Raw genomic sequence first — 24,602 nt, forward strand, 5'->3', positions numbered from 1 at the left:
GTGTGTGTGTGTGTGTGTGTGTGTGTGTGTGTGTGTGTGTGTGTGTGCTGTATATACAGCACCTTGCTTATATTTTGTATTTTCTTAGTATTCATCTTATTGAAATGGGCTCTCTTGATGTAAACACAGGTCTTCAAGAGCAGCTTGTCTCTTACCTAGAGTAGACTGATAGAATTAATGATCTATTCAGAAATGTAGAAAAGAGGCTCAGGCTCAGCCCTCTGGTTTGCATGATTGAGGGAATAATGAATTCCATTTTGGTGGGCCAAGGCATCCAAAGTACTGGCAAACCAACCACTTTTAAGGGGTGATTAAAACAAAAGAGAGGTAACACTCAGTCCGAAGAAGATTTAAAAAGTGGAATTTAGCTATTAATTGCCCACCTAATTTATGTCTAGCACTCTGCTAGCCTGTTAAATATAAAAAAGAATTATGTCATGGAGTTATTTAGAATAGTGGTATCAAGCTTAAATAGAAATGAGGGTCCACAAACCATACACAAGGATCCCCACAGGCCAAATTAGAAAACAACATATTTTACATGAACTGTTTTATTCAGTTTTTGTTTCATTAAATATTTCCCAATTACATTTTGATCTCTTTAGGCCATATTTTGGAGAGTTGTGGGCCTCAGGGCCTTGTGTTTGACACCTCTAATTTAGAATATTGGTGAATGTTAGGAATATTAGAGAGGACCTACTTCTACCTTTTCATTTTTTTGTTTTTGTTTTTGCAGAGGGGAAGGCAGGGCTATTGGGGTCAAGTGACTTGCCCAAGATCACACAGCTAGTAAGTGTTAAATATCTGAGGTCAAATTTGAACTCAGGTCCTCCTGACTCCAGGGCCTATTCACTGCTCCACCTAGCTGCAGCCCTAACCTCTTCATTTTACCAAAGAGAAAACAGATACAAAAAAGTTTTAATTTGCCCAGGACCAAAAGATCATTGGTGACTAATGTGTTCTGTGACTAGAACCCAATTGCATTGGTCTTTTCATAGTTACCCCTCTTAAAGCACTTAAAGACCTTACCCATACCCTCAGTGCCCTCTGCCCCTCTATTTGGAGGACTTCAAGGAAGAGCAAAAAATTCCTTCCAAAGCCTCCATTTAAAGAGGGCTCCCAGGCCAGCCATCTCTTAATTTCCCATCAGTTGTACTCTTTTGGACTGGACTCTGTCATACCCTATTGATGAATAAATGCATCCTCCCCTATCTCTTTTTCAGCTTCTTATTGGATTTTTTTTTTTCTCCCATTAGACTGTAAGCTCCTTGAGGGCAGTGACTCTTTTCCTTTTTCTATTTGTATCCCCAGTACTTAGTTCAGTGCCTGTTACAGTGCCTTAATAAATGTTTATTTGACTTACTAAGGAACTTAGAATCTGTCTACTTGGGGGATGATGACACACCAGGAGCATTTAGAGAACAGTATAGCAAAGTATATCATTAAATGATCCTTATACTTGAAGGATCTTTATACTTTAAGGATCTCTCAGATATCCTCTCTACTAGTATAACCTTCCTGCACTTTATTTATTTATCAACTGATGGTCAGTATTCTAGTAATGAGCCTATGATAAACTACATTTCAGCTCACGTTTTGAATTCAGATTCACATTTCAAGCCTTTCAGCTTGGTGCAACATTCTAGAGCTTGGCTTCTGCTGAGCTTCTCATGGAGAGCTCAGATTCTTAGAGTAGGACATTCGTGGCCAAAATTGTATAGTACCAGATTGTATTGTAGTTCAGAGAAGTCAGGTGATGGTCTAATTAAGAAAGGTTTAGCCTAGCCCCTCCAAAAAGCAAAAAAAAAAAAAGGCAAAAAATAGAGGTTTGAGGTAGGTAGAGAAAGGTAGGTACTCGCTAGGTAGCACAGCGAGTAAGAGCACCGGCTCTAGTGTCGGGATGACCTGGGGATCAAATCTGGGCTCAGATACTCAGCACCACACCCAGAAATAACTGGCCGTGTAACCTTGAGCAAGTTACTTAACCCTGATTGCTTCTAAATAAATAAATAAATAAAATAAAAAAGAGGTTTGACCAGAGGTGCTGTAAATAAGTGATTTTTGATTTTTAGTTTTACTTTGGGTTCCTCTTTTTGTATATTACTTTGGAAAATGATGAAGGGATACTTTCCTCTCTGCTCTCCCTTAAAAAGAGAAGACTTTAAAATTACATTTTCATAAGACTACACATACCTACAAAACATGCAGGTGTATTTCTTTGTTGTGGTAGCATTTTTGTTAAATGTTTATTTCCTCTTATATAGATCTTCAGGATCTACTTTTTTTTTTTGGTATTGGGAATATCATAAAGAAAATAAGATTTTAAAAGTTATCTCTTGTGGGTGGATGTAACAGGGAGGGCTGCTGAGATGGAATAATTGTCAAATATGGCTTTGCTTTTGATAGCCAGAATTCTATTAGCCTTTACCAGATTATATTTGTTTTGTTCATTGAAGGATTAGATTGCATTAAACTAGAGTTTCTGTATTCAAGTGGTTTCCTAGTTCCCTATTTCTTAGTGAAATACAGCATAACCAAATGTAAGGAATAAATTAATAGTTTGACTTTGCTTGTCTAGACCTATTGAGTACCAATTTTGTACCGTTTGATTCTGCTTATGAGTGAACTTTCTTTTTGAGTGAGCACTCATTTCTTATTGCCTGAGGTTATAAATTTTCAGTGGATAATCCATTGTATACCATGGTTCAGGTGAGTGAAGAAAAGAACAGAAAAAAATAACTTGAGCTACTCAGTTTTCTCTTTCTTGGGATGCTGTCAGTTTAACATTTGAGGTACTTATTTTTAGGCTTTTGAAAACAGTGATATTTTTTAAGATAGACATTTTAAAAACCATGTAATTATAGAATATAAGCAAAGGAATAATTGTATTTATGAGATTGTTAGGAAAGAAGAAATTGAAAGCTGTGAGTGTTCAGATTTTGCTGGGGGAGGGGGATTTCTTTCCTCTAGTCCAGGAAAACTTTCTGGAAGAAATGCTGTTTCTTGAATTTAAGCAGGCACACACATTTTGCTCATTTTACACTGGGTTTCTTGTCATCTCTCACCTAACTCTTAGATTCCTGAGAGACCAGTTTATTTCATGAAATTTTAAGGTTAGACAGTATAAATGACAAAATCAAATAAAGTGAGTATTACATATTTATTATCTTGTATTTTTTTAATAAAATTTCTTTCTAAATTGATATGCATTTTGACATAGTATTGTTATGGATAAAATTTGGAAATAGAATTTGGACATTTCCATTCATTCATTTCATTGTGAATTGACTTCTTTGCTATATCTATTGCAGAGAAACACATTTGATATTCTTAGCTCATGACAGTCCTTTGGTTTATAGAAAGTTTTCCATCCAATAGGATTTTATTTTTGTACTTCCATTATTTCCATCCTTTTTCATGAAATACCGTTTTATTCTCAGGACTAGTTCTCAAATACTAGCTTTTCTGTAGAAGCAGTATGGTGGTGTGTACACACACACACACTCACACTCACACACTTCTTTAAGCAGTACTTCAAAAGAATTTCCTTGATGTCTCTTGGGATGAAAATATATGAAGAAAATATGCCTGTTTCTCAGTAACTGTGCCTTTCTTGATCCATCTGAACATAACAGGTGATAAGAAGACCCAGTGATGGCAGGGGAAAGTTTACATTGAGAACCAGTTTACTCTCTCTGAGTGGGTTCTTAAGCCAGTATTTCTAACTTTAAACTATTTTACTTTCCCATTTTCTTGCTTTCTTTTCCTGTTATGTCTGCTTTCTGATTCCACTCAGAGCTTATTATCTTTTTGGCTTCAGATTGTGTCCTGTATGTGAAGCCTTTTTAAACTACTTTTTGCTTGATTTGAAATGTCTTTAGTTTAAATATCTTTAGTGGAAAAGTATATGCAGTTATCAAGAGTCCTGAAGATGAATGTAAATTTGAACAGTATTTAATAAATATAATTTTTGTATTTTCTAAGCTATCCTTTAAACCTATAGTAATTTGCTTAAAACTTGATTCTTACCTGTTGTCTGTAAAAGTTGTATTTAATAATATAAATACAGTTGCTTAAAATTTCATCAGTTTCCAAGTTTTGAATGAAAACTAAGAATTTTCTAAATTATAGATATAAAAATTACAGATTTATAAAAAGTATCCATTATTGTGGATGAAACTTTTCTTTTAGAAAATGAGGTAGAAGATTACTACTATGTGATTATAAAGTTTAAGTCCAGAGACACTATCTCTAAGGGATAATATTAAAAAGGTTCTTTGATCCATATATAACATTTGCAAAATTGTGTTGTTGGGAATGGCACCCTAAATTAAACTTTTGTAATTCTTACACTACCCCTTCCTTTGTAAACTTTTTTCAGAACCAGATCAAGAAGATTGAATTGATTTCTATAGGACTCTTTGTATCAAGGTCTTAACTTTGATTGAAGGAGAGTCAATACTTTAAATAGTATTTCACTGGTGTGTTTTTCCCCCAGGGAAGATTACAGGGATCACAACCCTGCTAATAACTTTTTATCTTGTGCTGTTATTCTTTCATAACCTTGTGTAAATCCTATTGAAGATCCATCTGAGGTGGTAGAGGCCTGCCAGTACTCTGAAGTATTAGTATTTTGCAGTGCTTTTTGAACCATTTAGGCCAACATTTGGTAAAGAAAACTTACCAATATTTAGAACTCTTTGCTTTGGGAACCCAGTGTGACTGTAGCAGTCATTGTAGTCACTCTGGTATGTATTTGATTTAAGGTTAGACTCATCTTAGGTTTCTTAATTTAAAGCAACTAACTAAATGAATTAAAGATGAATTTATTTCCTCTTGATTTCAAGCTTATTCTGAATGGCATTGAGAGAAAGGTATAAAGTAATCAAAGGTATAAAGATAAACAAAAAGGAGGTAAAACCATTTGCTGGTGACGTGATGGTATACTTGGAAAATCTTAGGAAATTGGTAAAGATAATAATTGAGACAATAGCTTTAGCAAAGTCGAAGGCTACAAAATAAACCTTCAAAATAAATCAATTTCCATATAATAGTTACAAAATCTAAGAAGAAATAATAGAAAGGAAAATCCCATGCCAAATAAGTTTAAAAAAATGCTTGCTTTTAAAAATTGTATATGCTTTTTCTGTGTTGGAGGAACACCTGTTAAAGGTGGTTAGGGAACTTCACATGATGTAACTGTGTGGTGTTTGGAGCTGTTACCTAAAGAGAGCAATAACCACCTGCATCCTAAGGAGTGCTCACCTTTACAGAGCACTTTATAGTCTTCCAAGTGCTTTATAGACATTATTTGATTTGATCCTTATGGCAGCTCTGTTTTGTAGATGAAGAAACTGATGCCCAGAGAAATTAAGTGACTCACCTGAGGTTATATAGCTGTTGTTGAACCTCACTCAGTCTTCTAGATAATTCAAGTATAGCCTTCTCTCTACTACACTAAACTTTCTCCCCTGGCAGATCTCATAGTGAGATTTGTTAGTGTTTTGAAGCTGGGGGTAATAGAATGCTTTAATAGCTATTCCAGTTTAGGGGGTGACCTTAAAATTGGATGCTTACTTATTTTTTAAAAATCATTGCAGCTCTACCCGATTCGTTGTGTGTTTCTTTAAACATATAAAAGTTACCCTGACATAAAATGGGAAGCACAAGCAAGCATATTATAGTAATAATTCCTAAAGGGCCAAAGGGGCAAATTATAGTTTACTTCCTGGATCATAGGCTCCCTGAATATATAGACAAATGTGCTTAATACCAGATTTTCAAACTTAGTGCCTATTTTGTCTGTAGAAGCAGTTTGTAGTGGTGCTTGATTTACATTGTGTTAAAATTAAGCTTATTCAAAATATATAGCATTGTTATGTTCATCAGGATAATTGCAGCCTGTAACAGCAAGCACCCTAGAATACCCAGGATGGCCTGCTAGCATAGTTTCTTTGATCTGCTTTTAAAGGAAAAACTGCTCAAAAAGGGTTTAATAGTCCTTTTAATTACATTCATTAGTTAAGGGGAAAGGTCAGTACCCTGAATGTGGAGAAAATACAAGCAGAGATACAGAGAAAATACAAAGGCAAACAGACAGGGCTCCAACTGTCTGAGTAAAGCAAGATTGCTATACACTTTACATACATCACTGGATTGAGGAAACACAGACATCTAAAGCAGTCAGGGGCTCTGAACATAACAGCTACTCAGAGTCTCCACCAGGAAATCAAAAGATACTTCTCATGAGTGAACCCCCAAATCAAAATGCTAACCTTCCACAATATATAACAAAGACTCTGCATCTGATTGGTTGAGTGCTGAGCAGCTTGAAAATCCTTTTGCCCCAGCACTTAATTGGAAATTCCCAGTAGCCCAGAGCCTGATTAGCTCTGGGCCAGGGCTCTATGTGCCTGTTAATGGACAGGAAAGATCTTCAGATTCCCTTAACCATTATAGAGCCCAGGTATAAAAAGAATAATCAGAAAATATTGTGTTTTTATAGGTGTGTGTGGAAGGCAGTGTGCTTGATCTGGAATAAGTATGAGATGGTCTTTGCACTCAAGGAAATCACAATTTAGTTGTGGAAACAAAGATAGAAAGAGAAGAACATAAATAGAAAACTAACAGGAACATGCTATAACAACTGAAGAACATGCTTTTAAAATTTATAGAATGGAGAGGTTTAGAGAGTGGACAAGAAAGACTTCACAGAGAAGGAAGGATTTGAGCGGAGTCTAGAAGAATTTCACAGGACTCAAGTAGTGAGATATTGAAGACCTGTTATGTTTTAGATGTTCAAAGAACTAAGATATGAAACCTAGGTTTACTACAAACCATACTGTTCTTCCCTAGTACTTCCAAACAGTAAACCAGTAAACTCACTGAGCACAGTGAATTTTAAAAAGTATTTAGATTTCTCCTTTTCCTTAGGAGATTTTCTTTTGGAAGCAGGGAACATTAGTAGTGTTTCTCTATTGATATATCTATTAGTTTCATTGACACCATTTTATGTTTTAAAGTGCTTAGCCTTGCTGTCTAGAGGAAAGTTTTGTTTTTTCCTTCTGTTTTGTCTTCACCATTCACCATTTGGTTTTGTCTGGTATGCTCAGGTCTGATCCTCACCCTTTCCTTCTCCCCTAATGAGGAAGACTTTCTGATTTATGGTGGGAAGGGAGGAGGAGCACAAAGGCAGTGTAAAAAGAGCACAGATCTGACTGGCAGCTCTCTTGTTCATGTGTGAAATAAGGCTTTTCTGGTCTTGGAGTTGAAGGCTGATTTTTGAGGCTGAGAAATAATTTTGCAGGCTTGAGGAAGTGATCAATGTGACAAGTAAGGCTCCTTTTTTGGAGCAGGTTTTTTTTTTTTTTATGTCTGTTTGTTGGATACACCCCCTTTGAAAAGTGTACTTTGTGTCCAAAGAACTTGTTCTCTCTTTCTTGTCTAGCTAACAAAAAGGGAGGAAAGCAATTGTTAATTATTACAGATTGAATATTGGCAAAAAGCAATTTAGGTATTTTCCAGGCTTTATCTGTATCTATTTTTTTAAGTAGCAGATTAGAAATTTTCTCTGAACTCTCTTAACAAATTGCCAGAAAATTGCATATGGTTTTGTTTTTAATGGCTAAACATTTAAATGGAACATCTAGCTTGATGCATGGGACAAATATATCCTTGAACTGTTAATTAGAAAACTTTTCATTAAATTATCAAAAACTTTTCATTAAATTATCAATCATGATTTTGCTTTTGGGGGTGAGTTTTTCTCAGTAGCTGTAGTTTAAAATTTAAAAAATTTGTATCCGTTTTTTGTTTTTTTCTTAATTTCTGAGTCTCTCATCACTCTCCTGGTTCCTTATAATGATGAATATTTTAAAAGATAAAATCAGTTGCAAAACTAACCACATTTGACAATTGTGACTCTATGTCCAATATTCCATACCTCTAGTCCCCCAACACTCTAAAGAAAATACATTTTAGGGGCGGCTAGGTGGTGCAGTGAATAGAGCATCCAGCCTCAGACACTTAATACAAAAACTAGCAGTGTGACCTTGGGCAAGTCATTTAACCCCATTGCCCTCCAAAAAAAATACATTAAAAATTTCCTTTTCATTCTTCTCTAGAATGTTAAGCTCTTTGAGACAACATGTAAGGTATCATGTACAAATGAAATGTAAATAAGATTTCTTCTTTTAAGGTCTATATTTTGAAAATCGTTTGTTTTATTTAATAATATACAGTTGCTCAAAATGTCATCAGTTTCCAACGTTTGAATAAAACCTAAGAATTTTTTTGGCAAATTATAGAAAATTATAGGAAGACCTATTGATGATTATAGATGAGACTTTTCTTTTAAAAAAATGAGTTTATGGCATGGTACCATGTATTAAAACATGATTCTTTTTTAGGGATCCTTGTTAGGTCCAGGCCATTGTGGGCAGCAGTTCTGTTAGAGATAATGATAGAAGTTTGGCTTATTCGTTGTATTCTTTAGGATATTTGTAGTATGGAGATTTATTCTTTTTTTTTCTACTATTTATTAATATAACAACGTTTCACATTTATCTAATACTTTAAGTTTTACAAAGTGCTTCTCATGGGCTTATCTTATTTGATCTCACAGTAATCCACAAAGATTCACACAACAGGCATTATACTTGTTTTGTAAAAGAAGAAAAAAATTCAGAGATTATGATTTGCCCAAGGTTTGGGTTTTGAACCTAGTAGTTTTTCTAACTCCAAATCCAGTGTTCTTTCCTATTGCAATATTAAAAAAAAAAAAAAAGGTACATAACATCTAAATATCTATATACCATGGAGAGCAGAATTTTTTGGTATTAAAAATGTGCTTGTAAAAGACTATTAAAAAATGTCTATCCTTTGTACTGTGACCCAGGTAGCAGCCTACCTTGCCGATTTCTAGTCTTGCCCCTATTTACCAAAATCTAATTTCTTTCTGCCTGTGTCTGATGACAGAAGACACCCTTTTGCTCCTACTATGAATTCTGTCTTTGGATGCTAAGTTGCAGACAATATGGCAGAGAGTAGATCTGCTTTAAATTGATAAATTACCAACTTTGGACATCAGCAGAATAGAGGATAGGAAGAAAGCAAGCGTTTTCCACTTAAAAGGCTGAAAAGATGTTGGGAATTAGGGTCATATATAGATTTAGAGCTAGAAGGGATCTTAGAGGAAATCTAGTCAAATCTCTTCATTTTACATAGGGGGAAACTGAGGCCCAGGAGATTAACTGACTTGTCTTAAGTTCACACAAATAGTAAGCATCAGAGGCAGAATTTGAACATGTCTTCTGACCCCAGCATCAGTGCTCTTTTCCCACTTGTGTTACTGATTTCATTTGATCTTACAAAGCAAAACAAAACAAAAAAAGGGGGGGGGGCAGTAGGTGGCTCAGTGAGTAAGCACCAGCCCTGGAGTCAGGAGGACCCGAGTTTGGTTCCAGCCTCAGGCACTTAACACCCCCCCCCCCCCCACCAGCCCTTTAAACCTTGGGCAAGTTACTTAACCTCAATTCCCCTCCAAAAAAAAAAAAAAAGCAAAATTTTCTAATAGTAGTGATTTACTATGCTTGCTAGAAGGTATTATGAGCAAAATTGGTCTCCATCTTTACTTTAAACTTGATTTGAATCTCCTCCAACTATAGAGTGTGCTAAAAAGAACATTAGGCTTAAAAATCAAAAGGATGTGGTTTTGAAGGGGTTGGACCAGGTGAGTTATAAGATTCTTTCTGCCCTCATATCCTGTATGCATCAGCACAGTGCCCTGCTCATAGTAGATACTTCACTTTGCTTCAATGGTTATTTATTGTTTATATAGTGTTCTGGTTACTGGGTTTTACATAGGCAGTGGGTGGTGCAGTGAATAATAGAGTGCTGGACTTGGATTCAGGGATATTGGAATTCAAATCTGGCCTTAGACACTATCTGGGTAAGTCACTTGACCTGTTTGCCTTAGTTCCCTCAACTGTAACATAGGGATAAATAATAACATCTACCTTGCAGGGTTATTATGAAGGTCAAATGAGATGATGTATGTTAAAAAAAAAATAGCACTTTGCATTGTGTCTGGCACATAATAGGTGCTGTGTAAATGCTTATTTCCTTTCTTCCCGCCTTAAAAAAAAATAAATACAGCCCAGTCTACCTCTCCAGTCTGAGTATTGCTCTCCTTACATGTTTTCTACAGTGTAACTGAAAAGTGGTTATTCAGCCTTTGTTTGGAGTTCTCCTGCATGTGGGCAGTCCACTCCTTCTCATGTCTACTCATTCCACTTTGGGGTAACTCTTGATTGTTAGGAAATTTTCCCTCACATCAAATCTAAGTATATGTTTGTGTGACTTCTACCTACTATTTTTCCTAGTTCTGTCCTATGTAACAAACAACGAATCAAATCCTTCTTCCCATAAGAGACCTTCAAATAGTTAAAAGAAGGCTATCTTACAGACCCTGCTATTCCCTCTGCATTCCTTCCCCCCCCCCCCCCCCCCCAGCTAAATACCCAATCCTTATGTGACATGAAACTGAAACCTTCTATCCTTGTTGCCTTCCCTTGGATTCTCTCCAGCTTATACATGCCCTTCCTAAAATGTGATGCCTAGACATGAACACGGTACCAAGATACAGTCTGACCAGGGTAGGGGAAATCAGTGGCTACCCCCACCTTGTTCCATAAAGTTATACCTCTCTTAGTGTAGCCCAAGATTACATTGACTCTTGGCAGCAATTTCACACAAATGATTCATAGAGGAACCCTTGAAGCATTTTGTATTGTGCCTCATTAATGTGCTTAGTTTGCATTATAGTTTTTATCTTACCTCCTAGCAGACTATAGTACAGGAGTGCAGGGACCATGTTATTAATTTTTTTTTTTGCAGTTCTACTAGCAACTAAATGGATATACTTATATGCCTTAGATTGAGTTTATTCACTCAGCCAGTTGTTTTAAGACAGTTATTGATGCTTAGGATAATGTGCACAGGCCAATTTGGGATATTTATTCAGTTACAGGGAATAAGATATAAAAAGATAACCCATGTATCAAAAGTTGTTTAATTTTATTGATATTTTTATCTCTAGGCTGATATGGCAGTCTTAAGAGAGGAATGTTATATCAATATACCAGATGGATAAGCATACTCAAATATATTAGTGATCTCATCAGTTTGGATGTGTGCAGCAAATCACATTGTAACCCATCTTGTAGTTCCTCCATTCTGTGTTACTCTTGCTCATGTAACTTAATCACAGGGTTGCCACCTGAAGTGCTAAAGACCTTCCTCTGTTTCTTTTGACTTTGGAGAGGATGCTAGTAGACCTCCCCTCCCTTGCCGTATGACCTCTACCATATTTTCCTACTGGCTCTTTAACTTACTCTTGTTCTTTATTGAAGTTCATTTGTTATTTGTTGCAGTTTGTTCACAGACACCATGTGCATTTCTCTTACCCTCTGTGTCATTTTATTTTTCACTTTTTCAGACTTGTTTTTTCTATATCTCTAAGGTTTGTGAAGTTGGCACATAGGTCAGTCAGTAGTTGATGTTCTTGTGGTTAGCTTTTTTTGATGTATAATTAATTTATACATTTATACAAGTCTAAGAGTTTCCATACCTTCAGGATCTTCTTTTTCAGATACCTTGTGAATTGTTCCCTCAATGCTTTCACAGTTGTGGTATCACCAGTATGGATATCATCTGAATATACCTGGGCCTAATTTGACTGTTTTTCCTGTCTTTTTCTCATTGCCATCATTTCTACCTACTATAAACAGAGCCAGAATTGGTTAAAGTCCGAGTATAATGTTTCTACTGTTCTTGGCAGTGAGAAGTTTTTATAAAAGTCTGTGCAGGTGGCTTCTGTTTTTCCCCTGTTGGTTGTCGGGTGTGTGTTTATCTTTCTTAGGTCTATTACCAAGCTCTCTTTAAACTGAGTTTACTCACTATTGCTCTTTGCTTTAGGAGAGTCTTCATAATCTACAGTCTCCTTCTTGGTAAGATTTCAAAAATTAGGCTATATAGTTAACTGGTATCGTCTTTGACCTCTATCTTTCTCTTTCTTGGTAAATATTCTGGCCAGTTGGCCAATATTTTCTGACCAAGGCACTTTTCAGGTTTCGGGTTGAAAACTACGTATGTAGGGGAAATGAAGTTTATGTTATGATTCAGGATGTCGTGTTTTTAGTGTATGAGATGGGGAAGGAAAGTAAGTTAAGCTTTTTGCTTAGGGATTCTTTTTCCAATTTTGTTTAAGTGGAATCTGTTTGAAGATCTTCACTGTAAGTCTTGAACTCCTACATAGTAATCCTACCCTGGCAAAGGCTGCATTCATCCTGTTGACTAAAGTGCTGCTGGACAGGTGGTAGTAGTGGATGAAAATTCATTAAGGGAAAAGAAACCTCACAAACATTTATCCCAGTGGAAAAGATGTAGGGTTTATGTTTGTTTATTTCCTGTGGTCTTCTGCAAGTTTGTGTGGGAGTCACTTGTTCTCCTTATTTCCTGTACTGTCATAACCTGCCACCTGCTATGCAGCTATACAAAGTAACACTTCCATTACATATGGATGTTAAACAAATTAGGTTTTATTTGACAGACGCCAATTGTGGTCACAATAAAAACAGATCTAGGAAACTTATCTATGCACTAAATTTGAAAGTTGATGGATGTATATACACCTGTAACATTATTGGGAATGGGATGAGGGAGGTGAAGAATAATTTGGAACTATGTGACTATAGTTGTTTCTTTTGTGTGGGGGTGGAAGAAAATAATTTACACATGTATTATGTTTTGTAGCCTGTGAGGTTTCTAAATTGAAAACTGGAACCATTGCCAGATACAGCTGTGATCTAAAAAAACTAGAAAAAGACCAAGCCAACAAACCATCATTTATAGTACAATTTGTGCTTTTTTACTTTATCCTGACATTAGGAAAACTCATGTAGCAACTGTACAGCAGATCTGATGATGGCATATTTGGCAGCTTTGCCTTTGGAGCCTGGAGTCTTAAGCTCTCGTGCTTTGGTATTTGAGTGAATGTGGGAAAACTTTATCCTTAAAGGAGTGAAAAAAGCCAAAACAAAAGAGACCATCGAACTCCTGAGAATAAAAAAAAATGCTCCACTTAGAAGTGGAGAGCAAGTTAGTAGCACTTGGGGATGTGTTGTTTGGGGTCACCATTTGTGATGTACAGATTGGTGTGAGTACTTACAGGCCAGGTCTTTTTTTTTCTCTTTTTTTATTTTTTAGTTTACAGCTTTAGTTTACAGTTCATTTCCACAAGATTTTGAGTTACAGATTTTCTCCCCATTTTCCCCTACCTACCACCCCAAAACAACGATCCCACTGAATATCCCCTTCTCCCATCTGCTCTCTCTCATATCTTCCCTCAATCCCCCTCCCAATTTTCCAGTAGGGCATGGTGGATTATAGTGCAGATCTTGTTGCAAAAAATTTCAAGAGTTTGTCCAAAATCTTAGGCTTTTTGTATTTTATGCGTGGAATATCACTTGGAAAAGAATATTGCTTGCAGCTTCAGCACTGTTTTGTTAGAGAGATTTTGTTGTACTGATATTTATTATGGTATTAGAACTCAGAGAGTCCTTGACGTGTTCAGATTTCCAAAGCATATGTTAGGATTTTGTCCTAGCCAGTACCTAATTTTGGGTGCTCCCTCTCTAAGGTATAATAAATTAAGGTGATAAAATTCAGCTAGACAGCAACTTCTAGACTATAATTCCCCATCAGTTACTCTTCCACTTGTAATATATGAGGTCTTTTGGCTTCCTGTTTACCTCTAAATTCCTGTTTGGCATATAAAACTTCTAACAGCCTCACCTCTTAGTATACTTACAGTCTTTTAATACATCACTTCCCTCCATGCACTCTCTAGGGTTCAGCCATACTAGCTTACTTGGCTGTTCCTCACATGAAGTCCTCCATCTCCCATCACTGTACCTTTGTACTGGGTCTCTCTAGTGTCTAGAATGCTCTTCATAACCTCACACTCATAGAATATCAGATTTTCTTTTAAGATTTGGTTCAAAAACACCATTTTCTGCAGGAAGCTTAGTTCTGTCTTACTAGCTCGGGTTCTTAAATTTTTTTTTTGTTGGTAACAAGGTGGCATAATGGATAGTGCATCAACTCTGGAGTTAGGAAGACCTAGTTCAGATCTGGCTTCAGACACTGGTTGTGTGATCTCGAGCAAGTCACAACCTTTCTCTGCCTTATGTGCAAAATGGAGATAATTATAACACCTCCTTTCACAGGTTGTTGTGAGGACCAAATGATCAAATAAGATATTTGTTAAGAACTTTGCAAACCTTTAAGTACTATATAAGTGCTATTTTCATGATTACGATTATGATCATCACCATTACCACCATCACCATGTACCTTTTCAGAAGTATAGTGAAGCCGTTGGGCCCCTTCTCTGAATAATATTTTTAAATCCATAAAATAAAATATGTATTATTACAAAGGAAATAAATTATATTGAAACACAGTTATCTAATATATATATTATATATATATATATATAATTCATAGACCCCAGGTCAACAAAATCCTTATTTTGTCTTACCAGTGCCTTCCACCAACTCTGAACTTAATCTTATATGTATTGACTTTAGTATATGCTGTCTCCCCCATTAGAATATAAACTCCTTGAGGGAAAAGGCTACTTTTCTTTTTCTTTTTAATCCTGGTTACAGTGCCTTACACCTACAGCCATACTCACCAATTCAGTTTAAACAATAAGTCACTACTATGTGCAAGGCATTTTGTTGGACTTTATACGGATACAAAGATAGTTGTAATAGGTCCTGCTCTCAGAAGCTTGCATTCTGTTAGGTAAAGGACAGATATATAACCATGATTAAAGGGCAAGTGGTTTAGGTTGAAGTAGGGTCCAGGTCTAGTTCTAAGAAATTGTAAGGGGGAGAGATTACTTTTACTCTGAGGAGCAGGATAGATTAGGAATGGCTTCCTGAAGGAGATAGCATTTGATTTGGGCCTAGCTAAATTCAGAGAGGTTCTTTACCATGTAGACCACACAGGGTAATAGGTTTTTCTGCAGCAATAACTCTCAGAAACCATTTTAAAAGTTGGAGTTAAAAAAAAAAAGTTGGAGTTGTTGGTTACTTGCCTCAGTGGAAAGAGTCTCTGCTCCAATGAAAATAAAAAATGCTTGAGGTATTATGTGTCTTCGGGCCTATTAAAATGAGTAAGAGATGGCAAAAGTAAACTATTAATAATTGTCCAGTCATGCTTATATTAGTTGACAGCACCTATAGCTCCTTCAGTGTTTCTTCTAACAATTCAAATGATAATGCTAGTAGTCTTTAGATGAATAGCCATTTGTAGTCAACTGACTACATCTTGGTCATCTTGGTTGTAAGATCTGTTCCAACCAGTAGTTTTAATATTGATTTCCTTTGACAGTTGACTAGTCTATGTTGAGTTTAAGGTGTGGGTTGATGTTTAGTTTGTTCCTTTTATAGATGGAGATAATATGGCATTTGTTCAAGATTATACAGTGAAAGAGGAGATTGGTTAATGCCAGAATCGGTAGCTTCAGCCCTGCCTCCAAACCTTTTTAAAAATTGCGCACGCGTGTGCATGTGTGGATGTGTGTGTGTGTGTGTGTGTGTGCATATGCATAGAATTATCACTGGAAAAGCTTAAGATGGTTTGTGTGAGCATTCACTGGTCACAGATCAAGGTTTGAGGTATCAGCCTTCCTGGGGAATGTTACAGAAAGGTGATAAAGAGAGAGAGAGAGTGTGTGTGTATGTGTGTGTGTGTATGCACGCACATGTGTTCACAAATATACACGCTAGAAAAACAAACATGATCACAAAATGGGGATTGTAAATGAAACCATGAATTGCTAATAGTAATACAACATTAGTATATGCATATGTAATAGTTTTAATATGTACACGTTTAATATAGCTCTTATGTATATACTACACACATATGTAATTTTATATCGTTGTACGAACATTGTCTTGCTTGTCTCTGTCCCCTTCTGAGCTTCACTGCATGCTATTTTCTATATTTTTATAATGTTACATTTACATTCATTTTCCCCTGGAATAATTCTCCCTTCATGAAGTAAAAATAAATGAGTGTTGTAAGTGGTCATGTCTGAATATATGTATATCTATCTATCCATGTATCATCCTGTTACTACAGTTTATTGCCTTTCTACCAGGATAGAGGAGGCATGCTTCATCATAAGTCTTATGGAGTACTGATTAGTCATTGCATTGATCAGAGTCTTTCAATGCCGTTTTCTTTTACAGTGTTATGGTCATTTTATAAATAGTTCTGCTAACTTTGTATAACTAGTTCTGCTAACATCACTACATGAATTCATATAAATCTTATGTTTTCCTCAATCTGTTCCTTTCCATTTCTTATGATGCAAACCAAGTCTTCATTTTAAACTACTAAAACAGTTATATTTTGGGAAATTGCTCTCTTTGAATAGCAGCTATTCCGTGGACTTAAATGGTTTGTGTAAGCATTCCCTGGTCACAGTTCAGGGTTTGAGATATCGATCTACTTACTCCTGAGGGATGGAATATTATAAAAGGAGGTATTTTAAAAAATCCCTTTTTATCTTTCATACTCGTCAATAACTTTCATACTTTCATACAGTCAATAACCATTTATTTAGTCTTATATGACAGGCATTCTACTTAACAGTGGAGATAACAAATACAAGATAATGATAAGTCTCAACTTAAACCTGTAATTTCTTTTATTGATGCTGAAGCTAGTGGATTACTTGTGCTCAGGAATTCTGACCTCCAGTAGGACTTATCCATTTGGGAGTCCACACTCATTTCATCATTTAGTGGTGAGCTCTTGGACAGGGGAGGGCTGTGGGATCACTTGCTTGCTTAAGTGGGAAAGAACAGACCCAGATCTGAAATAGAGCAGGTCAAAGCTTTCCTGCCAGTTTAGTGAGATTATGCTCTTTAGCATCCGCTGCATTTAGAGCCCATGGTGAGATAGGTAGAACCAGTCTGAAAAAAAAGGTAACCTTAGTGGAAGGAGAGGACAAAGCAGCTAAGTATATTAAGTCCCAGTTGTGTCACTCTACCTGCAAAAGATGTTTTCTACAGAAATGTTGCTTGGTTATACTAAAGGTTGGCTTGTGCCAGGTATGGGAGCATAATTACTTCAGATTCCTAAAGTATATTGCTATAACATGGCCTCCCAGTGCCTTTGTAAGGGGAGCCACTGTCCCTTCTGCCTTGAAAAGGGACAGCTGAGGCATAGTGTCAGTCTCTTTTGCCTATTATAAGAATGAACATGTGATAACATCTATAGACCAAATAGGGACAGAGTGGGGAGACTGCCAGGGTTTGGGGGTAAGGGGGTGGGGGTAAGTGGTATAATGAGGGAAAAGAATTCTACTAGAAAGTAATCTTTCAGACTTTGGACAAGAAAGGATAAGATACCCTTATGAGGAACAGTTGTAATTCTTCTCCAAGACAAAATGAAGATAGTACTGTAGTCATAGATTGAAGAAACTAGTCTAGTGTTCTCAAGCCAGATAAGAACAGAGAAGAGGGGATCTCTTTCCCATGGCAGGTCTGAAGCGGGCGGTTCTGCAAAGATGAAGCTCAACATCTCCTTCCCAGCCACGGGCTGCCAGAAGCTCATCGAGGTGGATGACGAGAGGAAGCTGCATACCTTCTATGAGAAGCGGATGGCCACCGAAGTATCTGCCGATTCGCTGGGAGACGAGTGGAAGGGTTACGTGGTCCGGATCAGTGGTGGGAATGACAAACAAGGCTTCCCCATGAAGCAGGGAGTTCTGGCCCACGGCAGGGTGCGCCTGCTGCTCAGCAAGGGCCACTCTTGCTATCGCCCGCGAAGAACTGGAGAAAGGAAGCGTAAATCTGTGCGGGGCTGCATCGTGGATGCCAACCTGAGCGTCCTCAACTTGGTGATTGTGAAGAAAGGTGAGAAAGATATACCAGGACTGACAGATACCACTGTACGTCGTCGCCTGGGGCCCAAAAGAGCCAGCAGAATCCGAAAACTCTTCAACTTGTCCAAAGAAGGTGATGTTCGACAGTATGTTGTGAGAAAGCCCCTCAACAAGGAAGGTAAAAAACCCAGGACTAAGGCCCCTAAGATTCAGTGTCTGGTGACTTCGCGTGTTTTGCAGCACAAACGCAGACGCATCGCGCTGAAGAAGCAGCGTACGCAGAAGAACAAGGAAGAAGCAGCAGAATATGCCAAGCTTTTTGGCCAAGAGAATGAAGGAGGCTAAAGAAAAACGACAAGAATGGATTGCCAAGAGACGTCATCTTTCTTCCCTGAGAGCCTCCACCTCGAAATCCGAATCCAGTCAAAAATAAAGTTCCAAAAATGGGTTAGAAATAAATAATTTTTGTCAAGTGAAAAAAAAAAAAGAACAGAGAAGAGTCTCAGACTCCTAGGCATGAGTTTTATGATTAGAGCCCTAATGATAAAGTGGAATTAATGACTCTAATGATGATTTTCTTGGTGCAGAGAAACTTTATTAGCTACCTTAGTTCCAGATCATTAAGATTCAAATATTCCAGCAGAGATTGTAGAAGGTGGAACCTAAAGAATTGGTCTGTGATTTTTTTTTTATTATTATTATTTTTTTTAAAGCAATTGGGGTTAAGTAACTTGCTCAAGGTTACACGGCCAGTTATTTCTGGGTCTGTGATGTTTTCTTAATTAACTCCCTGGGTTAGGAATATCAGAAAAGAAGCATACTTTTCTCAACAATTGAGTTCTTTGCAAACCTGCTGCACCAAAAAAGCTATTCCAGAATCCTCATTATATGGCAGATACTGATAGTAATAAGTCTTTGGAGAAATGAGCATAGAATTAAGTAATGATGTTTCCTAGAAAAATCTCAGGTTTAAAGAGATGTACAATCTTCATTTGAGGATTAGAGTCTCACATCTAACATTAGAGTTTTAAGGTGATTCTAAAGGGTTAAAGAAACTAACGTTATGAAATTCTGAATATCTGTTTCATGAGAACGTGGATTAAGAGTATTGCCCCTGGAGTCAGATCACCTGGGTTCAAACCACATCAGTGACATCATCTTTGTGACTTTGGTTAAGTCACATAACCTCCATGAGCCTCTGTTTTCTTCATCTGTAAAAATAAGGGGATTGGACTAGATGATCTCTGAGTTCTCCGCTGCGGCCCCCCTCCTCCCTCCAGCGCTAGATCTCTGTCACCAGGAATAGGAACTTTATACTCCCTTCTGATCAGCAAGAATGCCTCCTGGGAGGAAACCTGAGAGACTAAGGAAGTACAGGTTTTTCTTTTCCTAATTGGAGAAGTTGGTAGTCTCTTATGGCATAATTGAAAGAGAAAACTTGAGAATATTGTTCTAAACTAATTGTAAAATGCCTAATCATTAATGTGAACTCAAATATTATTGTTACTCCACTACTCTGATTTCATCTGTTTTGGCTACTACTTCTACTTACCTGTCCATGACTTAGTATATAAGTCCTAGAGAATTGTCTAAAGCACATAAAGGTTATATAATTTATTAGTGTCAGAAAGACCTATATTCACATTTCCTCACTGTGAGTCACTGATGTTTCTGTGTCCCAAACTTCCCCATTTGTAAAATAAGGTTGTACCAGATGACTTGTAATATCCCTTCTGGCTCTAAATATATGATCCTCTCATTTTTATTGGCTCTTTTCTGTGTGCAAAGTGCATTAGATAGTATAAAGTATATTAGATGGTGTAAAGTATTTTAGCTAAGTCTAAGATTTAGTATGCTTCTTAACAAGAAATTTACTGTAAGATCAACATATATGGACAGTATGCAACATTAAGTCAGGAGCCAAATTACTACTGTTTCTTTCCAGTAATGCCTTAATCCAATTGCTTAAGGTTTGAAAATTTTGTGACTCATTACATACACATCAGTAACTAAATGTCTTTATTTCTTTTGCCATTTACTGACTGCCTTCTTCATGAAGATTGATAAAGTCTCTTGAAAATAGCACGAAAGGTTCTTGAGTTCTTTTTTGTAACTAGTATAATTAATTAGAGGTGCTTTGGAGAATAATGTAGATTGTTCCTGTCTTTAATTTAGAGAAAATTGAAGAAAGAATGGGCTTAAAAAATGAAAAAAACAAAACAAACTTAATTTGGTCTCCCATTTTTTCCTTGTTCTAAAAAGGAAAAAGAAAATACCTAGACTTGCTGATGAAGGCTGACGACTCCTTTGAAGTATCAGGCAGTATAATTCTATAGCATTTTCTTTTTGCAGTATGATCCCAGAGATAATCCTGTTGAGTTGCTTTGAACAGAAAAGACTGATAATACTAGACAGTACTGACTGCTTGCTGAAATGGAAGAAAGAATTACTCTTCTGTTTTCCACCCCCCACTGCTATCCTAAGCAGCTTCTTTTTCTGAGTTTGTAAGGATGGGTTCAGTAACATTTGCTTCATATTTTGATCAGTTGTTACCCCACACATTCTCAGTTCTTCCTTTTCCAAATGTAGTCTCCTGTTTCAGTTTCACTAGTTTGAAAATTCAGTGATTCTACTTATATTGATTAATCATTTGCACTGATTTTCTTTTTTTTTTTTAAAGCAATTGGGGTTGGGGCGGCCAGGTAGCACAGCGAGTAAGAGCACCGGCTCCAGTGTTGAGAAGACCTGGATCAAATCTGGGCTCAGATACTCAGCACCACACCCAGAAATAATAACTGGCCGTGTAACCTTGAGCAAGTTACTTAACCCCAATTGCTTTAAAAAAAAAAAAAGCAATTGGGGTTAAGTAATTTGCTCAAGGTTACACGGCCAGTTATTTCTGGGTGTGGTGGTATCAAAGCCCCAATTCCATCCCAGGTCATCCCGACTCTGGGGCTGGTGCTTTTACTCGCTGTGCTACCTGGCTACCCCTAAGCAATTGGGGTTAAGTAACTTGCTCAAGGTTACACGGCCAGGTGTTTCTGGGTGGGTGCTAAGTGTCTGAGCCCAGGATTCGATCCCCAGGTCATCCCGATTCTGGGGCTGGTGCTCTCAGTGTGCTACCTGGCCACCCCACACTGTGATTTTCTTAAAAGAATTCCTGGGGGGAGGTAAAGACAATACATTCCAGGGGAGTAGTGACCAGAGAAGAGGGTTTTGCTTTAGATCATAGGGATGGTGAGTGGTGCCATAAGGCAATTTATTAGCAAGCCATTTCCAAAAGGTCTTGACTTAGTGATTCTCTGTAACTCTTTCCAGAGCAAGAGGTGAAAAGACTATGCATACAGGCTGGCAGGACAGATGCCAAAATATCCTGCATAGATGGGATGTGAAGTATGTTCTGGCTTAGCTAGATATGGTATAAGTTTGTACTCATTCAGACAAGACCACTCAGCCCTTTGGCAGAATTAAAAACGTAAATGGATTAGCTCTCTAAGGGAAAGGGAAATGGTCTCTGAAGGGCTGATTCAAAGGGTGTTGTTGATCCAGGTGAGGAGAAGGAGCAGTAGGGAAGATGACAGGATTTCTAGGGTATAGGAATAGATGGCTGGATGGGATGTGCTATTTATTGGTAAAGATACTAGATTAGATGTTAAGGATAAAACAGACATGGTCCCTGGCCAAAAGGAGTTTACAAATTAGTGGTTTGATAAGATATTCACATAGAAAAACATATTACAATTAAGAATATGACAGGTACATAAGAAGTCCAGAGTACTGTGACATCAGATGAGAAAGAAATCACTTGTAGCTGGAACAGTTGGTGAAGCCAATTGTTTATTGGATTTGCAGAAGAGAGAAATTTTGATTAGACTAGAGCAGTGATACTAAACTCCAAAAGAAACAGGACCCATTAAATCATACATTAGAATCCCTGTCTGTGAATATTGACTTAAAAAAAAACACATATCAACATTGTGCTATATTGTATTTTCATTTATTTTGTTAAATGTTTCTCTGATATATTTTAATCTGCCAATTGCGGCCTGTTTTGTCACCTGGGGTAGACCATTGGGTTGAATGATGCTTTGATGCTGTGGATTTAATCAGATGAAATTCAGTAGGAATAAATGTAAAGCCTGACCTTGGATTAAAAAAATTAACTCTACAAATACAATATGTGGTAAGCCAGTTTATTTGAAAAGATATGGGGTTTCTAGGGCTATATACTCAATACAGTATACAAGTTGGCAGTGTGACATGTGAGCCAGAACAGTACATGTAGTCTGACTGTACTAAGAGAGGCAAAACTTTCAAGGATGAGTTAATGGTAGTCCTTTCATACTTGGTGCTGGTCAGTCTCCATCTGGAGTATTGTATTCAGTTTGGAGCTCCACATTTTAGAAGTGATAGTGATAAGCTGGAGAGTAAGGAGAGGAGGCCAGCTAGGATAGCTAAAGGCTTTTGGTTAATACCACAAGAAGATTGTTTGAAGAAGCTAGGGATAGTTAGCATAGAGAAGAGAAAACTAGAAGGGCAGGATGTGACAACTGTCTTCAAATATTTGAAGAGCTTTCATGTTGGAGTAAACAATCAACAAACTTGTTAAATGTTTCAACCAGTAAGCACTACAGATAAAAGAAAAACAATCAGAAATAATATCTGATTTATAGGAATTTAAATTTTAATAGGAGAGGAATTAAACTTACTTCTTTTTGGTTCCAGAGAGAAAAACCAGTAGCAGTAGGTGTAGGTTACAAAGAAACATATTAATATATGTCGGGGGAAAAACCTCACTAGAAAATACAGCTATCTATAAACTGGAAGGGGGCCTCCATCAGAGTAGTTTCCTTCCCATCAGAGATTTTCAGCTAGAGACTCTGACCACTCCCTTGTCATGTAAGTTGAGTGGGGATTGAGTTATGGGTTCAGTGAGATGGCTGCTAGGGTCACTTCCAGTACAAATTCTGTGCTGTTTGAAGTAGTTCTTGAAAATAAGTAGGATGTCAATAAATCAAGATGAGATAAAAGTGTTTTGAGTAGAGGGAATAGCATAGGGAAAGGTTTCATGTTGAGAAAGTGTTGGGTGAGTTTGGGAATAGCAACTTCTGGTACTGCCAAGAGCTCTTCACCTCAACTCTGGACTGTTGCCATAGCAATAGTCTTCTAGTTGGTTTCCTGTCTTAAGTCTCTCCCCACTCTAGTCTATCCTCCATTTGGCTATCAAATTGATCTTTCTAAAGTGCAGCTCTGACCACCTCATTTCCTTTTTAAATCAACTACAGCATCTACTATTGCCTCCAGATTATAGCAGCAAGCACCCCAGCATCCCCAAGGTGGCTGCCAACACAGGTTTTTAGATCTGCTTTTCTACAGAAAAGCAGCCCAAGATGGGTGAACAAGCTTACTTTAATCAATCAAACACATATCGTTTACCTAGTTCGGGGGGAAAAGGTCAGCACCCTGAACTTAAGAGTATACAGACAGAAGTTACAAGACAGAGAAACAGATCAAGCAGACAGGCTTCCAAACTGTCCAACCATTACATCCATACCAAATCACAGTTATCAGAGAAGGAAGCATCAACATCTGGGTTTTCAAAGGTGGGGGGGGGGCGCTCCATTGTAACCATTTTCCCTTGCCTCTTCTGTATGAGATAGTTTATCCCATTCTGTCTCTCCCCATCTCCTCTCATTATATTCCTCTCTCACCTCTTAAGTATCATCCCTTCATATTAATTGGTCCTGTGCCCTCTATCTATGTATACCTGTACATATATATATATATATATATATATATGTATATACACACACACACATTCACATATGTATTCATACATCCATATATCCTCCTATATAGACATATATATGTATGTGTGTGTGTGTATATACACATTTCTATTCCCTTCAACTATTCTCATACTGAGAAAAGTTTTATTAGTTACAATTATTGTTTTTCCATGTATGGATGTAAATACTTCAACTTTGATAAGTTCTTTATGATTTCTTTTCCCTGTTTACCTTCTCATGCTTCTCTTGCTTCTTGTGTTTGAATGTCGTATTTTCTGTTCAACTCTGTTTTTTCATCAGGAATGCTCGAAAGTCCTCTGTTCCATTGAATGACCATATTTCCCCCTGAAACATGATACTCAGTTTTGCTGGGTAGGTGATTCTTGGTTTTAATCCCAGCTCCTTTGACCTCTGGAATATTATATTCCAAACCCTTCAATCCCTTAGTGTAGAAGCTGCCAGATCCTGTGTTATCCTGATTGTGTTTCCACAATATTCAAATTGTTTCTTCTTGGCTGCTTATAATATTTTCTCCTTGATCTTGGAATTCCGGAACCTAGCTATAATATTCCTAGGAGTTTTATTTTTGGGATCTTTTTCAGGAGGTGATCAGTGGATTCTTTCAACCTCTATTTTGCCCTCTGGTTCTAAAACATTAGGGCAGTTTTCCTTGAGAATTTCTTGGAGGATGATTTATAGGTTCTTTGTTTGATCATGGCTTTCAAGTAGTCCAATAATTTTTAAATTCTCTCTCCTGGATCTATTTTCCAGGTCAGTGATTTTCCCAGTGAGATATTTCACATTGCCTTCTGTTTTTTTTTTTTTCATTTGATTAGATCTGT

At 37.1% G+C, this 24,602-nt stretch overlaps 2 protein-coding genes across 2 annotated transcripts in view; both read left to right on the plus strand.

Moving 5' to 3' along the window:
- LAMC1 (laminin subunit gamma 1) overlaps nucleotides 1–24,602 on the plus strand; it is a 144,889-nt gene that overhangs the window by 34,283 nt on the left and 86,004 nt on the right. The window lies entirely within an intron of this gene.
- LOC138150979 (small ribosomal subunit protein eS6-like) lies at nucleotides 17,580–18,468 on the plus strand. Its single transcript, XM_069074393.1, has one exon. It carries the CDS (start codon nucleotides 17,654–17,656, stop codon nucleotides 18,314–18,316), a length of 663 nt encoding a protein of 220 aa, XP_068930494.1. The 5' UTR covers nucleotides 17,580–17,653; the 3' UTR covers nucleotides 18,317–18,468.

The sequence above is a fragment of the Petaurus breviceps genome, unplaced genomic scaffold, assembly GCF_028583685.1.
Source record: "Petaurus breviceps papuanus isolate PSGF00001 unplaced genomic scaffold, PetGlider_PUasm1.0 90895, whole genome shotgun sequence".
NCBI lineage: Eukaryota > Metazoa > Chordata > Mammalia > Diprotodontia > Petauridae > Petaurus > Petaurus breviceps.